General features: G+C 47.0%; 1 protein-coding gene across 1 annotated transcript in view; it reads left to right on the forward strand.

Moving 5' to 3' along the window:
* Positions 1-3,956: 3,956 nt before the first annotated feature.
* Positions 3,957-23,286, forward strand: part of ITPR1 (inositol 1,4,5-trisphosphate receptor type 1) — a 149,443-nt gene continuing 130,113 nt past the window's right edge. The window contains exons 1-3 of the mRNA XM_048957818.1: positions 3,957-4,089; positions 14,983-15,090; positions 18,812-18,882. Of these exons, the coding sequence (XP_048813775.1) occupies positions 14,999-15,090; positions 18,812-18,882 (163 nt within the window). The 5' untranslated portion in view covers positions 3,957-4,089; positions 14,983-14,998. The remainder of the gene's footprint in view (positions 4,090-14,982; positions 15,091-18,811; positions 18,883-23,286) is intronic.

The raw sequence follows: 23,286 nt of genomic DNA on the forward strand, positions 1-23,286 counted from the left end.
GCCTGCATCTCCCCGTTAATGGGAGGCGGTGCAACCGAGCATCATCTGAGCATAAGGGCTGAGGAAAAAGTAAGCAAATACTAAATTGCCAGGGACACGTGTTTGTGTCCTTGTCCTGGGACTCAGATGTTTCATGCTTAAAAATGGATTTTACCAAGTGTGGTACAAGAAGTCTTTGTGGCAAGAACACCACTGTGAACCGGAGGGGGAAAGGGAGGAATCAACTTTTCTTTCCAAGTGAACACCAAACCCTGTTGTTGCAGCCCTTGGGCTCTTTTTGCAGGCGCTGGTGGCTGAGCAGCAGTTTGTCACCAGCCAGGTGAACGGCAACATGCTAATGTGCAAGCTGAGTGGGTCAGGACTGGAAAAATACTTTATGGACGCATAACAGCCTCCTACTTTGCCCTTGGGAGAGGCAGCAATTTGCTTCTAGTAGCAAAATACAAATTGCTACCCCACTCTGCGCCAGCTCGGCTGGCTGGGGCTTTGCAATCAGAGCAGCAGCAATTTCCACTCGCCGTCCCTCTGCTATGGAGCTGAGGGAGCAGCAGGTGTGCTCAGCTGCCTTCCTGTGTGCCATAAACCCTCAGCCCTGCTCTGGTATCCCCATGTATGCACTGCCTGGGGAAGGCATGGAGCCTGAGGCAGATCCTGCACCAGTCTGATGGTGAGGGACCTGTCTCACTCTGAACCTTCTGCACCCTCTGCATCAGAGAACAGCACCTTGTTTTCTTTAGTTTTTCCTGTAGGTCACTGCAGCTCTTGAAGACTTTGGTGCTCCAATGTGAAAATCTTTACTTTGTGTGGAAATTTCTGTTCAGGACCATCAGCAGAATGTATTCACTGGGTCCTCCACTACGCTGAGGGAAATTTTTATTCATTATGTGGGATGTTAATTGCATATATTTAATATCATTTTCCTCGTACAAGTGGGGACTATGCAGCAAAAAAAGCCTAGCTAGATAGAAGGCTCTTAGTTTGTTTTCTTTTGTATTTGTACAAAGGAGCACTACTTAGCTCTATTGGCTCCATGAAATTTTATTGTGTGCTAAAATGACAGTGCTGAGAGTCTTCACAGGCATGCATTCCAATTATCTATCATTAGTCCCTTTTGCCCTGTGACGTACTTAGAAAATCAGCAGAGTGGAGGAAAATAAAAGCATACAAATTTAATTATAAAATCAAGTCACCCTTGCTGCTTCAGGGTCAGAAGCCATAAATATTCCTTTTATGCAGAAGCAGTGATCCTAGCCCCATGCAGTAACAGATCTATGAAAGCACAAAGTAATTATAACTTATTTTCTCCTTTCAAATTTCCAAAGCAATTTACTGAAATGGCAGCAAAATCTAGGTATCCAAATTCGACTGTCTTCTGGAACTCCAAGCAGTCTGCTAAGACAACTTGTCCTTATTAAAGCTGTGGGACCCTGGCTGTGTCAAAACCAGCTCAATTCCATCAGCTAGCACAGTTTTCTCATGTATCATGCCTACTTGTTCTCAATGCCTGTTTTCCTAGAATTCTTTTCTGCCTTGTTTCTGTACTTCCATCAGTAAGATTTATATTCTTGTGTTCTCTCAGGAGACTAAACGAAGCAATGGCAATGGCAGTTTGATTCTGAACAGCATCCAACTTCCAGCTTCTAATCCGGAGGACTTCTGAGAACTTTTATTGGTGTCATTTACCCATCATCTTTATGCTCCGAAGTCATTACTTCACAGGCAGCTAATCTCTTCTGCACAGGGTTTAATTATTCTCTCTGCTCTCACTGATTACACTGTGCTCCAGAATTAAGACACTGGTTTCACTGTTATTTAAAATATTACAGAAATAGGATCTTTCAGCACTTAGCTGAAAAGCTGAGGTGTTGCCTAGCATTCCTCTGTGTTGCTAATGTTTTTCATCTCCTACTGCTGCAGTGCTAGCATAGACAACTCTTACTGGAAGCTTTTGTGATCATCTATCTCTTCATGGAGACAGGTCACGTGCAAATTAGCCTGTTTGATCCCTGCAGTCCTGGTGGCTGCCTGAAATATCTTCTGTTCCTCTTCTTCTTCCCTGGCTTCTGCTTGAGCAGCTGAAACAACAGCAGAGGAAGAAGTATGCAAACCAACTCAGCAGCCTGGAGTGCTTTCTGACTGAAATAGTCCAAGCAAGTCAACAATTAATTGTAAATTAGGCAGCATTAAAAGAAAAAATTAAAAATCACATGCACAAACAACAAAACACTTCTTGCAAGGTGTTTTCTTGTGACAGAAATCACATAGATGGTTGGGCTGAACATCTGTATTACAGCTCTCTTAAAATTAAGGTGGTATCTACTATTTTGTCTTTTTTATTTTTTTTCAGCACCTCCTCCCTGAATTCTTGAACAGCTTTTGCTCCTTGGACCCTTTTTTGTATTTACACACAACCTGAGCCCAGTCTCTTGTTTGCTGGTGATCTGATAGGACCCTATTCCTCATCTCTCCATTCTCCATAGTACTTTTCAGTGTGAATTCTGTTATTTCCAGGCTGCCCTACCATTTCATCTGTTCTTAAAGCTAAAAGATTATAGGAGCCTTATAAACTCACTGTGCTTGCAACAGCATCCCAAAGGAAAATGGAAACTTTTCCTGTATTGGAAATGCCTGTGATTACCTTTCCAATATCCCTTCAAATCTTTGCATGACTTGGTCAGTATTTGTGGCTGAAAGGCCTTCACTGGCACATCCTCCACAGTCACTGAAGAACTGACCCAGCAAAGGTGTTCCGTGAGAAAAAACATAGCCTCTGACATTCCAGAGAGGCTGCAGAAGGAGCAAGAGATTGACAACATGACTGCTGCAGTAGAAGCAAAGAGGGGTGCCTGCAACACTTCAGACACCAAACTGGTCATTTGCAGACTGGGATGGAGCAGAACATCCCCAGGTCACCCCTGCTGTCTTCTGCGCACCTCAGCTTCGCGCTGGCAGGCTCTGTGGGAATTATTTTATGTGCAACTCCTCACATACTGCTGCTGCTCTTCTGTGCACCAAGAACAGAGCTCTGCACGCTGATAGCAACAGGCCCAGCTCCTCATGTTGGCTGCAACGACTGTCCTTCCACTGCTGCCCAAAGCACTGTGCCTACATGCACCCAGTGTTCTGGCCCTTGCCTGCCTTGGCTGCTCAGCTCTGCCAGAGATTAGATTTGATTACATGGGAATTCATTAGGATTACCTAACAATATTAGGCACCATTATTCTGCCAAATTTCTGATGAGTAACGGCTTTGTAGTACCGCAGCCAGGGATGGCAATAGCACAGCTCCACCGCCGACCTCCGCTTCAGTTTCTAGGCGGCGGACCTCAGCTTTGCACATCTGTGCTTAGCAGCACCGGTTCAACTTCTTCACGGTATTTCGGTGCAGGAGCAGCACGGTGGGCAGTGTGTTGGCAGCCCTGAGCCAGGCCTGCTCCTGCAGCTCCACAGCAGGCCGGGCAGCGGGCATCGCACGGCCTGAGGTGACCGAGGCCAGGTGCTGCGCGCTGCCTGAGGTGACCGAGGCCGCAGGTGGGCGGGGGACATTTCCCGCCCTGTACACCACAGCCGAGCTCTGGACGTGCCCGCCTGTACCCCACGGCAGGCGGAAAACTGCGGTGCGACCACAAACCGCATCTCCAGAGGAATATTTTAAGGACAAATAGTTTATTTACAATAAACAAAAGCGAGCATCGCTTATTTCCCACTGCTGCTCGCTGCTATCAGTAGCGGCGTCGGCCCGTGGCGCCGACAAGGACCCCAGCCTGGCAGAGCGCTCCCTCAGGGAACTCCGCTGCGGGCCCGCGCTCCCGGCCCGGCTGTGGGCGCGGCGCGGTGCACGCTGGGAGCCGTAGTCCTGTCAGGGCGCTGCCCGCCTCCAGCGCGCGGCGCGGGGAGCGGCCGGGACTCCGCTACCCAGAAGGCCCTGCGCGGTTATATAAAGCGCGGCGGCGCGCTCGGGGCGCAGTAACCATGTGGATGCGTGGCTGAGGCGGCGGCAGCTCGGCGCAGCCTTCATCCTAACGGAGCGGGCAGCGCCGCCGGCCAGCATGGGGCTACACCGCTAGCCCGCCCCGCGCGCCGCAGCCAGGTAGGGATGGGGGAAGGGCGGCGGGTCCGGCGGCAGCCTGCTCGGTAAGGCGACATTGCTGCGGGTGGGAGAAGCGGCGGTGTGGGCAGCGCGCGGGGCAGCGCGCGTGGCCGCTGTGCGCTTCGGCTGTTAGCAGCGCCGTGCCTGTGCGGGCGCTCGGGCTCCTCACTCCTCCGCTGCCCCGGGGCGCCTGGCCCCGCGGTGCCGTCCCGGCCCGAAGGCCCCGAGCCGGGCTGCCTGGCCGTGTGCGGGCTGTGAGCTGCTGAGCCCGCTCCTTCCCGGCCGAAGTTCCTCCGTGCTCGCGCACTGCGCTGCTCCCCGTGCTGCGATGTGAGCCCGTTTCCTCGCACGGCGCTGCGGGCCCTCGGTGCCCCGCGGTTCTGATAATGGTAATGGGCCGCCGGCTGACCGCTGCGGGGGGCGAGTAGCGGCTGTAACGGGGCGCTTTGGAGCGAGCCGGGACTATGGATCAAGAGGGGCGGGTGGAGCGGGGCCGGAGGAGACCGTAGTGATGGAGGAGAACCTCCGCTGAGAGGGAAGGCTGAGAGCTGGGGAGTGCAGCCTGGGGAACAGAAGGCTCCGGGAGTCCTCGCTGCGGCCTTCCGCTACCTGGAGGGAGCCGATAAACAGGAGAGAGACTTTGTGCGTGGTCTGTTAGCAGCAGGACACGGGGAGTGATTTTAAACTGTAACGGGGAGATTTAGATTGGGTATGCGGGGCCAATTCTTGCAGTGAGGTTCCGGCAGTGCTGCACCATCCCTAGAGGGGCCCTGGGCAGCCAGAACGCGGCGGGGATTGGGGCTGGGGGGGCTTTGAGGGCCCTTCCAACCCAACCCTTCTGTGCTTCTTTGATAACCAGATGTCAAAGCCAGCAATTTGTAACGGTGTGAATGGGCGGTGATTGGTGTGCGTCAACAAAAAGGAGTCATTGTGAGTATAAAAAACACAAACAATTCCGTTGTTTTTTCCAAACAAGTTGTTACAGGAGTGCTGTAGGGTAGAACTGTTTATCTAGCTAATTACTTTTAATGTTTCTTAGCCTTTTTTTTGTCAATAATGTTTTTTTCTTGTTAAAACACCTTGTTCTGCCCTGAGGCTGGAGACTTTGCCCAGCTGTGTTTCCCCTGCTCCCACCTGCTTGTTTTGCAATGTTCATTAAGCCTTGAAATAGGGAAATGGGTTTTCTCTGAGAGAGGTTCATAAATTAGGAACTAAACCAGCAGAGTAACCCTCGTTTGCCTTTGCAGTTGTGGGGTGGAGCTTAAGTGTGGGAAATTGTCTTCTAAGATTTGCTTGCTGTGAGCAGCAGCATTGGAGCGTGGAGAGCATGAGGGTGCACAAGTGGCTGGAGCCTTTGGTAGTGGTTGTTGGAGCTGCAGGTGTGAGGAAGGGCACCCAGCATGAGTCCCTGGTTGTAAATGGAGGAGGGGAAGTCAGTAGGGTCATATGGTGCTGCACTGTGGAGATGGAAGCTATTGAAGCCAAATTTGTGTTTCAGTGCTGTGTAAAACAGGACCCAGACATGCAGAGCCCTGTCTTGTCATCTTGTTCTGCCCTTTGGATGGAGCAGTCAGTGAGCTGACAGTGCTGCTCCCCAGTGATGCTGTGCAAGGTCCTTTGTGCATGGTGTGCAGTGCAACAAGTGGCAAAGACACTTGTAATGAGAACTGTGGTGCTGTTAGGCTGTAGCTGTGAAGGCTGCTGTGGTTGTAGGGCTGTGCCTTGGGGCGGAAGGGATGCAGGACCCCATGGGGGATGGAATGGAAGCAGCTCACAAAGCAGCTTAGGGAGATCGAAGGGGCTTAGAGCTGGGAAGTGGTGTGCTGGGAGAAAGTTATGTAAATGCAGCAGTTCTGTCATAGTGTGGCTGTGATATTAATCTGGGTACATAAATATTTTCCTTATGGAATGTTCCAAGTGAGTTTCTGCTTCTTGACGTAGTACTTTCACTTATTCCAAATGAGTTTCTGCTTCTTGACGTAGTACTTTCACTTATTCCTATTGCTTCGGTAGCTTTTTATTGTGTAATAGTGCAGAAGATGAGTGGGAAAAACTCTGAGCAGTTCTGTACAGCCCCTGTATTGAGCCTGAGTGCACACAGGTGCTGCTTTACAGGTGGTGTCAGGCAGGGAACTCCACTGGCAGATCCTATCCGTGTCTGTGGTGACTCAGAGTGGTTCCATCATGCATCTCCTGTTTGGGAAACTGTAGCTCCAACTGGAATGAAGCTGCAGAATTCAGCTGTGTGTTCTGAACCTAGCTGTGGTTTTTGGTGAAGCCTATCAAAACTTGCATGAGAACCAACTTATTTTTCCTTCCTAACAGTGCTGTATAGTGAGGAAAAAGTCACTGTAGACCTGGGCAAGTTAACCCTGTAGGGAGAAAAATGTGTGAGAAGTGTGTGGAAGCAGGCGTTCCTTTGCTGGCGCACAGCTTGCAGCAGTGTAACTCCGTCCCTGAATGCCAGAATGCTCCCTGGGGGGGTGGAGCAGAGAGCTCAGAGTTTGTGCTCCTAGCATCATTGCTGAACAGATCTGCAAGGGCTGGTAAAAGCCTCTGAGAAGCCAATTTTTGGATTGTTAAAGTGTTTAGGATGTTACAGTGTTTCTGCTGCTGGAGTAACCTGATACCGGTTCTCCCTATAACCTGAGTTATAGGGGAAGAGGCCTGGATGCTGAATCTGGATACAATGGTGTGTACTTAAAGGATTCATTGCTCTCCTCATCCCTGCCCTGTGCAGGGTGTGTGAAGGCAGAAGGCAGTGATCTCTGTCCATGTACACTCAAGAAATTTGATCACAGTAGGCCAAAAATGTATGCTGCCAGAGGGCTGTGGCTTCTTTTTTAATAATTTCTGGGAATTGCTTAGTAGCAGTTTAGTATGAATGTTCAACAAATATTTGGTTTGCATCCTGGCAAAATTTTTCCTCCTCTTGAAAAATTCAGACATCTGCCAGGAAGTTCTGAAGAAAGAAGTGTTAATTGTAGTATTGTGGTGTCTGTGCCCTGTCTGCAGCCCATGCAGACACAGGGGCAGATGCTGCTTGCTGATGGTGCTGATCTGAAGGGTTAAGTGAAAACTGATGTATCTTCTGATGGACGTAAATCCAGTTGGCCACTCCTCCATCTGCAAGGGTTAAGCAGATTCAGTTGCTGATGCTCTTTATGAGCTAAGTTGGTACGGTATTTCAAGACTTCGCTTCGGAAGAATGACTCGTGCTTGAGTTCTAGATGATTGCTGGGAGGCCAACATGTTCACCCAGCCCGAGAGCTTGAGCCTCCCCTGCACCGCAGCCACAGCGGCTGGGTTTTTGGGTCAGGAGGGTGCAAAGTAGGTCCCCTGGCCACCAGTGGTTGCCCACGTGCTGGTCATGTGCTGGCAGGGGCTCCTCCTCCCCGGCGCCTTGTCCCAGGCACTTGGGCTCTCTCTTCAGACCTGGTTGCCTGCTGAGGTGTCCAGGAGGGAAGGAGCCAGCTCACCCCATAGGGCTGCTGCAACTGTGAGCCGGGTACGACTCAAGTCTTCAGCTGGAGAGCCCTGCTAGGGGAAGAGAAGCGTTGGCACTACTGCCAGTGGGGACCTGAAGCTACCAGGAGCCATCCTGCAAAGCCCAATCCTGGAAGGAGACTCCAGTGACACCATGGAGGGCAGAGAACCTCCACCAAGGTAAAGGAGGAGGTGGGAAGTACAGCACTCAGGATAGGTGGAAGAGTTGTGTGAGGACAGTCTGGGGAGATGGACAGGCAGAACAAAAATGCTCCCCTAGATGTAGAGATGTAGAGTATTTGCCAGAAACTTGCATCTCTTGAAGGAAGAAGTGTGGGCTGTAGGAGGCAGCCCATCGTGAGTGAGGTCTGGTAGGTGTATGGCTATGCAGACTGCAATGTTTTATGTGTTTTCCTGGCCAGGCTTCAGTGGATGCTGTAAACCATGCTCACTCTCCTTATTCCTGACATTGGTTGCTCCATTTCTTTTGGCATGTTCCAAGTCTCTCCTAATAAAATATTCTGGAAAACGCTGTGTGCTCATAGGGCTTCACCAGGAAGCTGGCATCTAGGCTGCTTTCTCCCACCAAGTCTAGAGCCAGTAAGTATGGGCTTCAGTAAGCATCAACTTCAGCAAGTGCTGCCCACTTCTAATGGAATTAAAAAGTTGCTGTCAGGTCACATTTGGTTTGAAACTTTAAAAATGATTTGTGCCCTGACAGCGCATCTCTAATAGGTGCTCTTTTTTGGCTCCTGCCTGTCAGTGGGATCTGTCAGCTGTGTTTCTGACATCAGCCTGATGGCTGTGGTGGGAGATGCCTGTCACAGCATACTGCTGCCCAGTGCCTTGTTAGGGGTGTTTAGGTGGCTTTTCTGTAATGGCCAGGTGCCTGTTTGTCCACCTGGCTGCTCTGGACAAGTAAAAATAATCAGTGTCATGCATATTTATTGTGTGGAGGATGTTCTTGAGGTTAAAGTTGACCAAATCTGTTCCTTTATCAGTTTCTCCCCTTTCATTAAATTGTGCTTCATTGCACCTATTCAGTATTACCTTTTGAGTAACTTTCTAATTGTAATGGCAACTGTAAATAAATGGGTTTTTCTGCTCAGCAGTGAAAGGTATGGCTAGAACACAATTAACTTGGTCATTGTCAAGCTGGATGAATTTAAGAGGTGTGCAGGGAGCCCTTCATTGGCTCAGCCTGCTGCGTGCCCGTTGCTAAGTCCTGTGTGCTGCTGCATCCTTCTCCTCATCCTCCACCTGCAAGCTATAGAAAAATCTGCTGTGTTTAAGCGTTAAGACTGAGAAATACTTCCTCTGAGAAAGTGCGTTTCTCCTTTTTAATCTAACAGTTCATCAAAAGAAAACTTGTCTGTGGATAGCAGGCTTCTGGACATGAGAGGCTGCAGTTAAATGGAAAACAAGATCGTGTGGTAGATAAACATACCGTGCTGATATCTTTTAAAATGTGTAATCTGTACAATGACAACACCTGTCCCTGCTGCTGGAGCCTGCAGCCTTTGCTCCGTGGCCCAGCCCTGCTGCTTTCCCTTTCCCACTGGGCTGTGTGTGCTATGGTCTGTTAAGCCAGGCTTTGAAAGTGGCAGCGCTGCATTTTGCAGCCCCAGAAGAGTGCTTATTCACTGGGTGGTCTTTAAAAAGGAGCTTCCTCCTTGCTTTAGCTGCTTTAATGGAATTCTTATGAACCTTGCTGACAGCCCTCCGGGAGGAAACCTTCCTTCGTTCTTTTTTAAATTGAAATAAAAATGGAGAGCAGAAGCTTTTTTGTTTCAGTTTTTATGACAGGAATCGCACCTGTAAAAATAGGCACAAAATGCTGGGAGGATCCCATCTCAAGCATGTAGAAGTCATTAGAAAAGTGTATGTTAGGAGCAACATTAGACTGAGGCTGTAGGTCCGACTTATGGATCGGATCTTCTTGTGCAGTTTCAATTTGCAGAGGTGCTCCAGCGCCCAACTTTCACTGAAACCCTGGGAGATCAGGAGCGTTTAGAAGTAATCTGCATGGCCTGAGGCAGAAATATCAGCGGCACAGTTCTGCTTGATTCTGTCCCTTAGGTGTGCGTGGTCTGCTGGGTTCCCATCTGACCAAGTCTTTGTGATGCTGGTGGTGCCTGCTGAGTGAAGGCAGTCCTCATATGCATGGTGATGGCTTTTGCCATTAAGCAGTCCTTTGCTTCCTAGCTTTTGTTGTCTCTACTCTTAAAAACGGCTTTCTTTTCTGTTAAAAACCAAACCTGATCTATGGCTGCGGAGCTTCCTGTCTGCAGCATTAACCTGAAGCAGTGCAGCACAGTTTGAGATCTGATTCCTGCCTAAACAGTCTAAATAGGGAAGACGACTTTGATAAGTGCTGCCCCAGTTTCTGAAAAGTACGTATAAGATCACAAGTCTCTACTTAATTGAGCAGTAAACTACAGTGAAAATATGATAATAGAGAACAGAGCACGTCATGGGACCGCAAGGCACAGCGAGGAGCTTTCTTGCTCGAAATAAACATTATTAGAGCCATCTTCAAAAGATAAAGTCGTTTGTATCGCAGTTGCTGGAGATCTGCTGTCAGTGATGAGATTTAGTGGGTCTTGTTTATTTTACAAATAGGATTTGCAGTCATAGGGTAGAGTATTAAAATCCCACACAAAGCAGATGCATGAGATGTGGTATCTGCAAAATAGCTTGAAATTCTTTCAGAAGCCTTTCAGTGCTCAATTGCTGAAGGTGAGGAATAGCATCCTGCAGGAGTTTTGTTTCAGTGGTTCCCATCTGTAAGGAGGAACTTCAGACAGGGCCTCAACTCTTGCTCAAGGAAAACAAGCCTCCAGCATTGCTCTGAAGCCTGTTTGCTTCTGAGTGTGAAGATTGGGATGAGTGATGGGAGAAATTAGTGTGATATGTTTACAAAGCAGTTGCATTTCCTATTCCGAGATCTTCAAAAAGCAGATGTCTCATTAAGGTATTTGATATGTAACAGTCATTTTGATTTCTAAGTGTTTTCACTGCTAATTCTGCTTTAGCTGCCATTATGAAGTGTGTTTGCATGGGAACACGAGTTGAAATCTCCCAGCTGAGATTCAGTGACAGTATCAAACTTGCTGTGGCTGAATCAAGGTCACTGGGCTGAGCACATGGCCTGCCTGCACTGCTCCTACTTGTTGGCATTCACTGTGTGCAGTGCAGCCCATTTTAAGGGTGTGCGAGATGGAATCTGTATGGATGCGACCAAAAATGGGCCCTGTGTTTCCTATGGTTGCTGTCCCATCACAGACTAGGCTCCAGCATGGAGCAGCAGGGCAGTGCTCATGCTAACACTCGAGCTGTTCCCTTTGCTTTAGTTTGCTTCCTGATTTAGTTAATGCACTCTCATGGCCAGTCCCATGCATCAAAGCTATAGGAGGGCAGAATGACTTTGAGAGGTGCGCCTTGCAGATTCTGCGGGGTTCTGTATTTGCTATTTGTGTTTATCTTCTTAAATAGGGACTTAGTTCTGTTTTCCTGTGCAGGTAAATTGTGCATAAAATGTATCTGAAGACACACTGGCTTTTACGTAGATGATAGGCGGGTTGAAGTCATTGCCTGCATAACTGGAAGAATTTAAGCTGTCAGGGCTTAAAAAGAAAAATAGTAGGAAGTGTTCATCTTTGAGGTGTTTTTCTGTGCTCATGGGTAAATACAGCCAACTTCCCAATGCAACAGCCTGCCTCTAGTTCATATTCCATTTCTCATCTCAAGCATTGCACAGTTTGTCAGTATTCCTCCTTTTCCCCCAAAGCAGAAGCGCCTTTGTCTCCTTTAACAACTCGTGTTGCTGCTGCCCACCATGCAGCCATCTGTGTTACAAACCTCCAACACGTGTCTGGAGAAACCCGGCTCACCTTTTCCGTGCCCGTATGCCCGCATTGCTGCGCTGCTGTCATCTCCTGACCTTCCATTTGTGAAGGAGTTTTAGTTCAGCTCTGATGACGTCATGACAGAGCTGCCAGGAATTGGTTCTGTGCAGCACCAACGGTGCCCCTGGGGTCCTCCCCTCTAGTAATAATCAATGGCTCTTGGCACTGGCATATCTAAAATAAACAAATTTCAGAGTGAGGCTTATGTTTATCTACAGAGCACAATTGCTTTTGGAGCAGTGATTTTGCTTTGAACACCACCACGGCTGTGCATGCAGGAATCCCCATCCCTTGTTCCTCAGGGGTCACTGCTGCCAGCCTGTGCCCGGTGCTGTGGATCCCAGGTGTGGGAAGGTCTGCATGCCCCAGCCGTGCTGTGAGCATGGCTGTGTGTGCCCAGGCTAACAGAGCTTTCCCTCCGGGCTCCCCGACACAGGGAACACACAGACCTCCATACAGCTGACATTTTGGGGTCACACTGACGACCGGTTGCTTTGACAGGGTTTTCAAGCTGGTCACCTGGGAACGTTGCTTTTGAAAAGCTTAGAGTTGTTTTTTTGTCTCAGATATCCTAGTCGTCCTAAGACTCAGAGGTGGCAAATACCCAATTTCTGTTAGTTTAATGCAAATAATTGATTAACCAGTGGACTAATTTTGTTAGGCATCACTAGTGCTTGGGAGGAGGCTAGGAAAGCAGCTTACAACTAAACAGAGCTGCTTTGGAAATGATTCCCTTCATGTGAGACCACGATGTGGGTCACTCAGCCCCTCGCCCCACCTGCTGGAACCTGGGGGGAAATGCCAAGTGAGGAAATAGTTACTGCGATGCCAAAATCTGATTGCACATCCTTAGGCCTGCTTCTGTTCAGTGGTCTGGGATATCAGGGTTTGTTGGGTTTGGGTTTTTTTGTTTTTTTTTTTTTTTTCAGAGAAAAAATTGATTTCCACTAGAAAAGAATAATTTTGACCTGCATGTTTTCTTGGAAACTGCTTTGGTAAACATCTGCCTCTTCCAAAGGAAAATAATGCAGTCCTGGGAAGTAATTCCTGCTGAAAGGGATCCTTACTTGCCGTGGTAAAACGGAGGAGTTGAGAGCTAGAAATGCAGTGTGTGTAGGGATGCTGTAACACTGCACAGCCCCAAGGCCCCGAAGTATCAGAAATCAGTGCAAGTGTCCGAGCAGAGCGGGCGTTGTGCCCCCGGAATTACCGCACTTCTATATGCTTGGCTGCTCCTTGCTTGGGATCTGTGAGCTTAAGGCAGAGCTTTCATTTTGAGGATCTGGAAGTTTGTTTTGTTAGAAGTTTTTGTAGTTAACTTCCAAGTCAGGAAATCAGGAAAGCTGAGATTCTGGTGATGCTAATTCAGTCTTTCTGCCTGTATCTGATGTTTCTGGCATGTATTTTAAAATAGATAGTGATGGTTTCTGTCCACTTATGGAGAGCGAAGGGAAGTTTTGTTTTTTTTTTCACATTGAGGGTGCTTTTCCACCCAGAGGGTGGTGAGGCACTGGCACAGGTTGCCCAAGGAGGCTGTGGATGCCCCATCCCTGCAGGCATTCAAGGCCAGGCTGGATGTGGTTCTGGGCAGCCTGGGCTGCTGGTTGGTGACCTGCACACAGCAGGGGGTTGGAACTGGATGAGCACTGTGCTCCTTTGCAACCCAGGCCATTCTATGATTCTGTGGTCTGGGCTCTGTAGCATATGCAGTGGCTGAAGGACTTGGCACTAAGCAAGCAACCTGAAGCCAAGCACATTGCTTCTGTGCATGCAGGTTTGATTTCAGAGGAGCTGAGATTCCTCACTCTGCAACTCTGCATGTGATATTAGCCTGTTCTCATTTGGGTTTTTCTTGGTTGCTTTTTTTTTCTTCATTTTGGTTTCAACTGTACAAGAGGCACAATGACTTACAGCCATGAGAATGTCCAACACATGTTTTGGCTTAACAGCTATGTTTATTGCCCCCCACCCCAACGCTTTGGGCCAGGCAGTGAGGAGGGATGGTTGTTTGCAGCTTTGCAGAAGAGAAGTGCAGCCTTTGGTTTTTGCCAGCACTCTGATATCTGCTGTGTATTATCAGCATTAACTTTTAAATCCCTCAAATCTGTCCTCGTTGATCTCCAGCCTTGCTTAATAAACTTGAGCCTTACACCTTTGGTAAACAAGTTAATACTCAATGAAAAAGGATCTTTATCCCACGCGCATGTCAGGGCTGAGCTGTATATCAGCATGATTTCCTGCTGTGTATCTCCTGATGGTAGCTCGCTGGGAGTTGATTTTGGTGTGTCGTGCTTGATGTGAGGGAGGGTGAACGTGTTTGCGGTTGTTTTTCCTTGCAGCCCTGTCCTGGGCTTTGCCCTTTGGAGCATCGCCGACCTGCGGGGCTGAGCGGCTCAGGGTGATTCAGTGCTGCCTGCTGGTAGGAGGCTCATGGGCAGAGAGCTTAACTCAGTGTTTTGAGGTTGGTGATCAAAAGCCACAGCTTAGGAACGTCTCCAAGAAACCAGTAAATGGCTTTTGAAAGGACATCTTTGAAAACTCTCTGGTCGGGCTTCTTTTTATCAGGGCTCCTGTTGTTTGTCTCTCTCTGTTGCTGTGGCAGATGGAAACTGGCTGTTCTGTATTTGTTTAAATGGCAGGTAAGTCCTGTGCCATTCAGCCCAGGATTTGGGGCTTTGAAGGAAATAATGGTGTTCTTAATGCTGCAGAAGCTGTCGAGGCTGAGTCGTGGCCCCTCTGCCTTACGTTTGTTTTTAAACAGGATTGAACGTTCCTCATTTCACAGGGATTTGGCTTCTTTATATGTCATTTAAAGTATTTGCCCCTGGAAAATCTGAAGCTTTACATTTTCAGATGTGAAATCCATTGTGGGGCATATTGAGTGGGTCTTGCTGTCATGGCCTGTTTGAAGCAGCAGCTCTGGGTACATGGCTCACCCCAGCATTCCTGTGGGTGACAGAAGCTGTTCCTTTCCAACTCCAACGATTTCTATGGTTCTATGAATCATGGCACTGTTTTACATTACTATTCCTGTGAGTGCTATTTCAGCACACCAGAGGACCTTTAAATACACTCATACCTACCTCTCATTGTGGCGGAAGTGTTTTAGGCAGAGATACGGGCTGTAATACAGATGGTACAAGTAATGGAGCTTAAACCGAAGCACTCTTCTTCCTTTTTTCCCTCTTGCATGGGATGAGACACTCTGGCACGCCTGGTGTGAGGTATCTGTGAACATCTGTGGGGTAGGATATGGCTTCTAGAGAAACAACCCAAGCTGCACGGGGTGCCAGCAGCCTGCTGTTTTCCCCTAGCTTATTTTTCTAAGCAGGCAATTTGGCATGCTGTGCTGTCCTTGATACCTGAAATTCCAACATGGGAGCGTGTCCCTTTTTCCAAACAAATAAACACAAGGAGTCCTATTGTTGTAACCTTCAGCGATTTGTATGGGGAAATCGTTCTACATAATAAGTAGTAATGTTTCACTTTATTCTTCCAGGGGCTCTAAGCCAGAGATGACTGACAAGATGTCGAGCTTCCTTCATATTGGAGATATTTGTTCTCTCTATGCAGAGGGCTCAACCAATGGATTTATTAGCACTTTGGGGTAAGAACAGCTGTTCTCTTGTACAAAACACATGTGTAAGAACTAACAGAGCTCAATTGGCTGTCGTGGGCCCGACTTCCAGGCAATGCTGGGCAAAGCCAAGTTGTGTTCTGTACAGATCTTGCCCTAAGTTTAAAAATGACGTGAAATAAATATTGCAAGTTAGATTTCATGGGAGGATGAAGGACATATCGATGGCTGTGGTATGGTGTTAATGTACTTGGTGGGGAGGAAGAGGCTTTCCAAGGTTAAGCTGTGGGTAGAGGGAGTGAATGAAAGTAAATGATTTTCATGTTGTCTGTCCCATGTCCATCCGTGTGTCCTGTCCTGTCCCTTCCTGCCCACCCCAGTCAGCAACAGACAGGCCCCAGTACTGATTGGAAAAAAGAAGATAGCGATGTATGTGTAGGCATTGGAGAAACAAAATTGGAAACCCTGAGCCAAACCGTTTGTACACCACCGAATTACTGCTATGACTAGTTGTGTCTTGTCCTACGGTGTTTGAGGTTTCTCAGAAAAACAAAACTGTACTTCTTCAGTCAGAGGAGAACATTTTCAATCTTCTGGCAACAGCCAGCCGCCCTGGAGCTGTGCCGGGAGCCGTGCTGTGCCTGCTCCTGTGCCCCGAGCTTCCTCACACAGCTCCTCTGTGCTGTCTTCTGCAAAACCATCTGAGCAGGTGCTCTGTAGGAGAGAGCCTCTCGAGCAGGAAGACATGCATCCCACCTCATTGAACAGAAAGTAGTCCTTCACATAGGAAGGCTCTACAGAGAAACCACAGAATTGAAATGTAGCTTTGACACGAGTGGCAGGGTTATGTTTGATTCTGCTCAACTACCGCTTAAGAGAACTCTCTCAGAATGTTGGAAGCTGGCAGTGGAGCTGTGTATGAGTTTGGAAGAGCTTCCAGGGGGCTGGATGAGATGCAGGCACATCTGCCACCTGGTTTTAAAGCAGTGGGAAATTAGTGGGAGGGAAATAGTGTGGCACGTTGCTGTGTTCTTCGGTAACGAGTAGCAAAGAAGCAACCAGAAAGCTTGATGATGTGGTGAGTGGGCACGCACACAACATGCTCTTTCTCATTTCCAGTAGCCGTAAGGGCCTCAGGGTGGGTACAGTGACAGCAAATTTTTTGATGCCTACTGTCCAGATGCATCTGATAAATGAAGCTCCCAAGCAGGGTACAAAGACAGCATCCTGGTAAGTCTCTCAGCAGGAAACAATGGGCTGGAATCTCATCACAGTGACTCCAAACTAACTTGTAGGTTTAGTCCTCTAGCTATTAGGATTCTGGAAAATAAGGGGGCAGAGAAGGAAGCAGACACTGAAGATGCACCATGATCTATTATAGGAAAGAGAAGAAAATATGGGATGCTGCCAGAAGGGAAAGAAGGTATGATAAAAGCAAGGGAATGTAGTAAGTAGGGTTGGTTGAATAGTATTTGGCAAATGTATTTGACAAATTTCCCAGGTACTCGTCAAATATGAGATGCACACTGTGCAGTATTCGATCGGCTGCGTAACTGGCCAAATACTATCTGCTGAAAACTGGCACAATGAACTGAGCAATACTATACATTTGGCTTTTTTATTCCTAGTATTGAAGCAAGTTTGGCAGTAGATAATTCCAAAACAAGTAGAAAGTTGTTATGTTTAATCCTATACAGTGCATGATGAACATTATGCAGTGGCTGTGGCTTTGATGGCATTGCTGAGCAGATATTTTTCACCATGGGTAGTCCTTCTAGACATTACAGGCCCGAAGCACCTATTTGTTTTAGGCTTGATGAGATGTTCCGATGGCAGATTTGAAGATCCCTCAGCATTACAAGCATCCTCGTTGATTCGATTAGTACTGTTTTAAGGTAACGGCGTTATAGAATGGCCACACATCTTCTGAGCCTAATTTGAGCCAGAAATCCCGATTGCTATGTGAAACATGAAATGCATTATCATCTTAATAAGCCTTCATAATCAAATTAGCTTTGTCCCGTATTTAATTTAGTCTTTGTCCTGGAGAAAATTAAAGAACCAAAGAGAAGATTCAGTGTAATTGTGCTTTATACCATGTGGAGTTCTGACAGTCTGATGTCATAACGATGTGTAATGGCTTGTTCATGTGGCTAATGAAGGTTGAGAAACAGATACTGCTCTACATTCTAATGTCATTTTAGCCAAATAACTCTCTTTGAAGAGTGTTCCTATTTAATACTCCTATGACGTGACTGTTGTTTAATCAGGACTTTACTCTTGCTGTTTCCCAAACTCAGTGCTGTCATCACTATGATTGCTAGCGTATAAAATATCCTCTTCTGTGTTTTGTACCTTGTGAAGTTATTTTCTTAGTAATTTGGGAAGCTCCTCCTTACTTTCAATTGAATCTCAGGATGAGAGGGATATACATTGCACTGAGAGTAACTGTATGGGGGATTATCAGAGTAACCCATTTGACTTTCAGTACCTTTTGGCCATTCGTTCACTAGAAGCAGGTGTTTCAGTGAGCTCAGATATTAGTGCTGTCATTCTGGTTGGAGCACGTGCATGTTTGTAAAATACCGAATAGGGAGAAAATCCATGGGGAAAAAGCAACTTACTCTGAATGTTTGCATTTGCAAATCTTAGATGCATAGACCTGTCGAGTCCACTTAGTCTCTCTGACCTCTTAATTCTTATGCACTTCTTGACTTTCCGTAACTGTTGTCTCCAGATGCTCCTGCATGTAACCGGCCTCTGCAAGGAACAACTCTCATATTCTAGATCTCAGTCTCTCAAGTTGATCCTGCATGAGAATGGACCTCTCAAACCTCTAAGACCTCTGAGTTTTATGTTCTACATCTGTGTAGAAAGCCTCTTTGACAGATTGGTTTTAAGGGGCCAAATTGTATAACTGAACATCAAATCAGAAACAACAGAATATTTGGTTCCAGTCGCATTCCTCGTGATTGGAAATATTGTCTGATAATGGAGCAGCTCCACGTTGACACAGCATGCTAGGAGCAGAGCAGAGATGACAAGTACATCTTAAATGTTTAATGTATTCTGTGGGCTTTTCCAGGTTTTTGGGTGTTTATTTTGTTGCCAGTGTGTGTTCACAGGAGAAACTCTGTGCTGGCGTTTCCTATTAAAATCTCTTGGGTTCACTTATCCAATTCACTTCCTTTGTGCTAAAAGGAGGTTAGTTTGCCCTCCTGACTTTGCTAGCGTTTATGACTGGGAAGCAGGAGGGTGTATTTATGCCTTCCTATCTCCTGAGGGTCAATTTTGACTGTGGCAGTTGATGCTTCTACCTTTCTTGATACTTAAGGAGAGCCGTGTAATCAGTGTCCAGTTCACCCGGTCACATTGTCCTGTTCTGTCTTTTAATGCAAACACAATTACACCATTATTCAAATCTGTCCAAGAGGCAATAATTGTTTTAAGGCTGTTTATCACTCAACTAGAATATGGGCTGTTCTGTCTGCACCTCAAAGAGGGGACAGAAAGCAGATGCAGTTTACAGGAGCAATTACTTACTTATTGTCCCACCTATCTAGAAGCATAGCTCTGGGCAACAGTAGAAATTAGCTGCATGCTTCTTAGAGAGATTTGGCATTTGGGCAATGTCTTCTGCTGAAGTGGCCACTCGGATATTTATTGTGGATAAACCACTTTGGTTTTGCTAGCGAGGATGTAAGCTATTGCAAAGGAAAAGAATCTTACTTGATTTCTCATTTCTTTGCAGCCTTGTGGATGACCGGTGTGTTGTACAGCCAGAAGCAGGTGACCTTAATAACCCACCCAAAAAGTTCAGAGGTGAGTTTGCTAGGCTGTTTGTTACCATCCAGGTGGAAGGAGCCCTTCATTTTGTGCAAACTGTTCTGAAGCACCTCCCTCTCTATGGAATATTTTAGCATTGCAGTCTTCCACAAAGGGCAACTCATAAGGGGGGTGGAAAAAGGGTGTGTGTGAATGTCTGTGAATTGAATTGAGTTGTTGGACGTGAAGGCTCTGTGAGGGGTGGCTGCAAATGGGGTCTGGCTTTCACATCTGTCCTACCAGAATGTCCCTGTAAGTTTCAGTTCTCTTTCCAGAGAGTAATTTGGACGCCAATGATTCAGGTATTGAAGAGGCAACCTAGAGAAACTTAAAAAGTCAGTTTTAAACTCCCCAGAGCAAGGGTGATGATATTACATTATCTAGAGCACTAACTAGGCAATCAAATCAAGAAACAAATCCAGATCTGACTGAAATGACTGGGCGTAGAAGAGATTGGGGACAAGGTGGGGGATGGAAGAGAAAGGGAAGGGGTGGAGAGAGAGAAAAGCAATTATTTCTAGCATGGTTTAGGAACTGCAAGTACAAAGAAACATTTGTTTGGCATAAAATGTTGTTGGACGTTGTAAAAGTTCTCATGTTACTTGTAATTTATACATTGAGAAAGAATGGTATGAACCTTTTCCAACCTTTGTAGTCACTTCACTAAAGCTTTTGTGGGGAAGTTTATGCTTAATGGTAAATGGCAACAGAAGTCATAAAATTTTAGCAGGCATTTCAGTTGTTTATATGTGTGCTTTGTAAGCGTGGCTCAAGATAAAAATGCTTTCTGCACTAATATATTTGGAAGAAATGATGATGAAATTTATCTCACCATCTTCAACGCAAGTGGAAAATGTCCCTTTTTAATGCTGAAGCAGAGGCACTCAGACACGGGGGGGTGTTGTCTGTGACACAGTCAGGAACTACAGCCCTGTCTCTTCAGTCCACGTGTTTTAAGAGCACCTTCCAAAAATACCTTCCTTGCAAACAAAGCACAGCCTTCCCTAAGGTATTTGTCTGAACAGCATCGCTTTGGGGATATAAAGCAACTATGGGCATCTGGTGGAAGCCATTCAGCAATCCCAGGATTTTGTTCCCACATCAGGTTCAGACTTGCTTGCTTCAGGAAGGCTGGAGGAGGGGTGGGACCTTGGTGTGAGCTGAAATTGGTGTGAAGTGCTGGGAGCAGTCACTGAGGAATAACTTCTGGAGCTCTTGTTAGTGCAGGGCCAAAGTGAATCAAATGGCTGTGACTGCCATTATGGCTTTGGGAAGGCACAGTACTGGAAAAATGCTCTGTGCCGTAACCTGGCTTCTGGTGCCGTGAGATCCTCCTTGCAATGAGCTGTGCTTGAAGTTCACTGTGTTTGTGTGTTAGTAAGGCACTCCCTGCAGAATGCTGACTTTGTGTTGGGCTGAGAACACGAGGGAAGCCCAGAGTGCATGTGGAGCGGCAGCGCGGCTGGAGCTGGGAGCGATGGAGCCCGTCAGTCTGCTTCAGGGAACCAGGGGTGTCCTGAGGACACCAGGGCTGCTTTCATTGGCAGAGCTGTGGTAAAAATAGGTGGAGAGATTTGTCTGCTGGTGGTGGAGCACGGGAAGGGAGAGAGTGCTGGAGGCTGTGAGGAGGGATGGAGCTCAGGTCAGCTTCGGGGTGCAGAGTAAGAGCATAATGGGAGGAAAAAGAAGGGCAGAAAGAAATAGAGGATGTGTTAGATGGGAAAACCTGAAGTACCAAGCTGGAAAGCAGTAATAGGCCTTAAAACTCCAAAGTTATTAGTTCAACACACTGAAGTTGCAATGATGGTTTACCAGCAGTTATTGCACATATTAAATGCTATTATGTCTTCTGTCCTCAGAATATTACAGGAATGCTTGGAGGTGTGCGAGCTCATTTTTCTCTCTTCCTTTTCCCACCCCCCCCAGATGCAGACAGCACCCAGAGTGGTTTGAGGTTGAGTGGTGATTACGGTCTGTGAGATTTCATTTTCTTTTCTCTGGCTTTCAGGACCACTTTAAATGATGCTGTGGTTTGGTTTGTTTGTGTTTGTTTGAGTTTGGTTTTCCTTTTTTTTTTTTTTACAGTCCAGTGCATGTCTGTCCCTTCGTGTCTTCAGCTTCAACGAATTCCATTAAAAACCCCTAAAATTCCTTGCAAATGATAGGACTCAAGAATTGCATTCACTAGTGTTTCTTTTTTAAAATGTTGATATGAAAATTCATGGGGAAGTAAATGGCTTGTCTGAATGCACTGTGTGCAGATGAGATTCCTGGAAGAAATCCTAGTTGTGGAAGTCTCCAAAAAAAGTAAGTGTGGCAATTCCTTAGTTATCTGCACTGCTTTGAACAAAAAAAGGCATTTTGCTATTTTATACAGCTGGAATTGGTGCTCAGTCTGCTGCCTGTGAGTATGACTGTGCATCCAAGCAGTGACTGTAAATGAACATGCCTGAGATATGCATGGATTTATGTGGAAAGTATGAACTAGAGCTGACCCTCCAGACAGGTTAAAAGCAGCACATTATTTCATTAGGAATGATTTGTGCTTAAATGCACAGAGACAGATTGCTGCTTTGCAAATGAAACGGGTCAGACCTGGCGCAGTGGCAAAGCAGAAGCAGAGGCCGGGGCTGCAGCTGCTGGATCTGCTGTGTTTGCTTGGATGTACTCTCACAGAGGCTTTGCTTGTGTTCATTTTGGATGGGAGCGTAGCAGTGTGCTATGCTAAGCCCAGCGTGTTTGCTTGGTGTGGGACACTGGTGCTGCAGTGAGGCAGCCCGTCTGCCAGCAGCTCGTGGCAGCTCTGTGTTTGGGACATGCAGGCTGCTGTGCCCTGCAGTGCTGCAGGAAGCAGGCATTGATGGGTTAACTCCTCCAGCAGCCACCTCCTTCCAGAGCGCTGTTTTAGTAGTTGCTGGGCAACACGCTTTTTTTGGCAAGATGTTCAAGGAATGAACCCATATCTCTTAGACTTAAAATACCCTCATGGAGAAGCAGAAGATGAGCGATTCAGATTCTGTTTGTTCTTTTGATCCTAATCCATGCTGTGTGCTCTTTATGAGCGCTGCTGTCAGGAAGCAGTTACCCTGCTTGTCTGGCACTGCCACGGCCCTGCTGGGGTCAAGGGCTTCAAACTGCAAGTTCACCTTCGGCACAGGCATGGCCTGGTCTCTGCAGAGAGGCTTTAACACAGAGATTTGGTGTATATATGTGCACATCCCAATTCTTTTGATGGATTTCTCTTAAATTTGCACTGTGCTTGGCACTGGTTGAAGTCAGCGCCCCTCCATCACAAATGTTTGAGAGCTGTTTTGTTCTTAGCGTTGCCATTAGTGGTGTGAAGGAGAGCATGGAATTTATGCAGTGCTGATACAGGCAGTGGGGTTGGAGGATTTATGTGTGTACTTCCTTATTTACTCCTGTTCAGCTGATGCAGACTGGTGTGCAGCTCAGCATTAGAACTGAGGCTGAGGGAATTGGCAGTTAGAGGGTCGCATGCTCAGCTTTCCCAAGCACTTCAGAATGTGAAATAATCGAAATAAACACCCAGACTCCTCTGCCTCTTAGCATAGCAAAAACATTAGCAGTGCATGAAAGTGCACTTGTTAGGTGGTAAGGTAGGTCAGCTCTGTCCCTGTACTCATCAGAATAATTTTCAGCAGTGTAAGCCCCTAGGTATTGTGTGTTTGGCTTCAGATAAGCGTGCAGCCTGAAATCCTTGCTCCCCACATACCTGTGCATGTTGTCCTATGTCTAGTCTGCTGAAAGCCATTATATCAGCTCAGATTGCTTTTTAAACTTTGACGTAGAATAATCTGAAGTGGGTGACTTGTGTGTGCACTGCCTGAGTTGGGGTGGGTGCTCTGCAGAGTGGAGCAGGTTCCAGGGCTGACCGTGAGACAAGAAACGTGCTGGGCATGGCTGCGTGGCCAGGCTCTGCTGTCTTTTTCTCTTGGAATAGAGACTTGTAATGCTGGTGAAATGTATGGGTATATTAACTAAAAGATGTTTTTTAAAATGCTTGAACTCCCGTCTAAATGGGGCCTTTTCACTTTGATAACAGAGAACAGATAACAGATGCAATTGCAAAATTCCTTTTTCGTTCCAGGCAGAATGTTTGGAAGTGCCTGAGTGCCGAGTTGAAAGCTTAGTGTGGTTGCCTGGAAGAGCTCTGTGCAGGGTGCAGTGGAGTTGAGACTCCTCTGTTCTGTGCTGTCCGAGTCAGACTACAATGCACGTGCTGAGTACCAAAACTGAACACCAAGTGGGACAGCAGCACTGAGCACCTGCTTATCTGACTTCTCTGTTTTCCCAAAGAGACAAATGCCATGCAAAGAAGAACTGATGCTAAGGACACTGATAAGATGTAGTGGAAAATCAAAAGAAACTTCAAGGTTAGAG

Source organism: Lagopus muta, chromosome 11, assembly GCF_023343835.1.
Source record: "Lagopus muta isolate bLagMut1 chromosome 11, bLagMut1 primary, whole genome shotgun sequence".
Lineage (NCBI taxonomy): Eukaryota > Metazoa > Chordata > Aves > Galliformes > Phasianidae > Lagopus > Lagopus muta.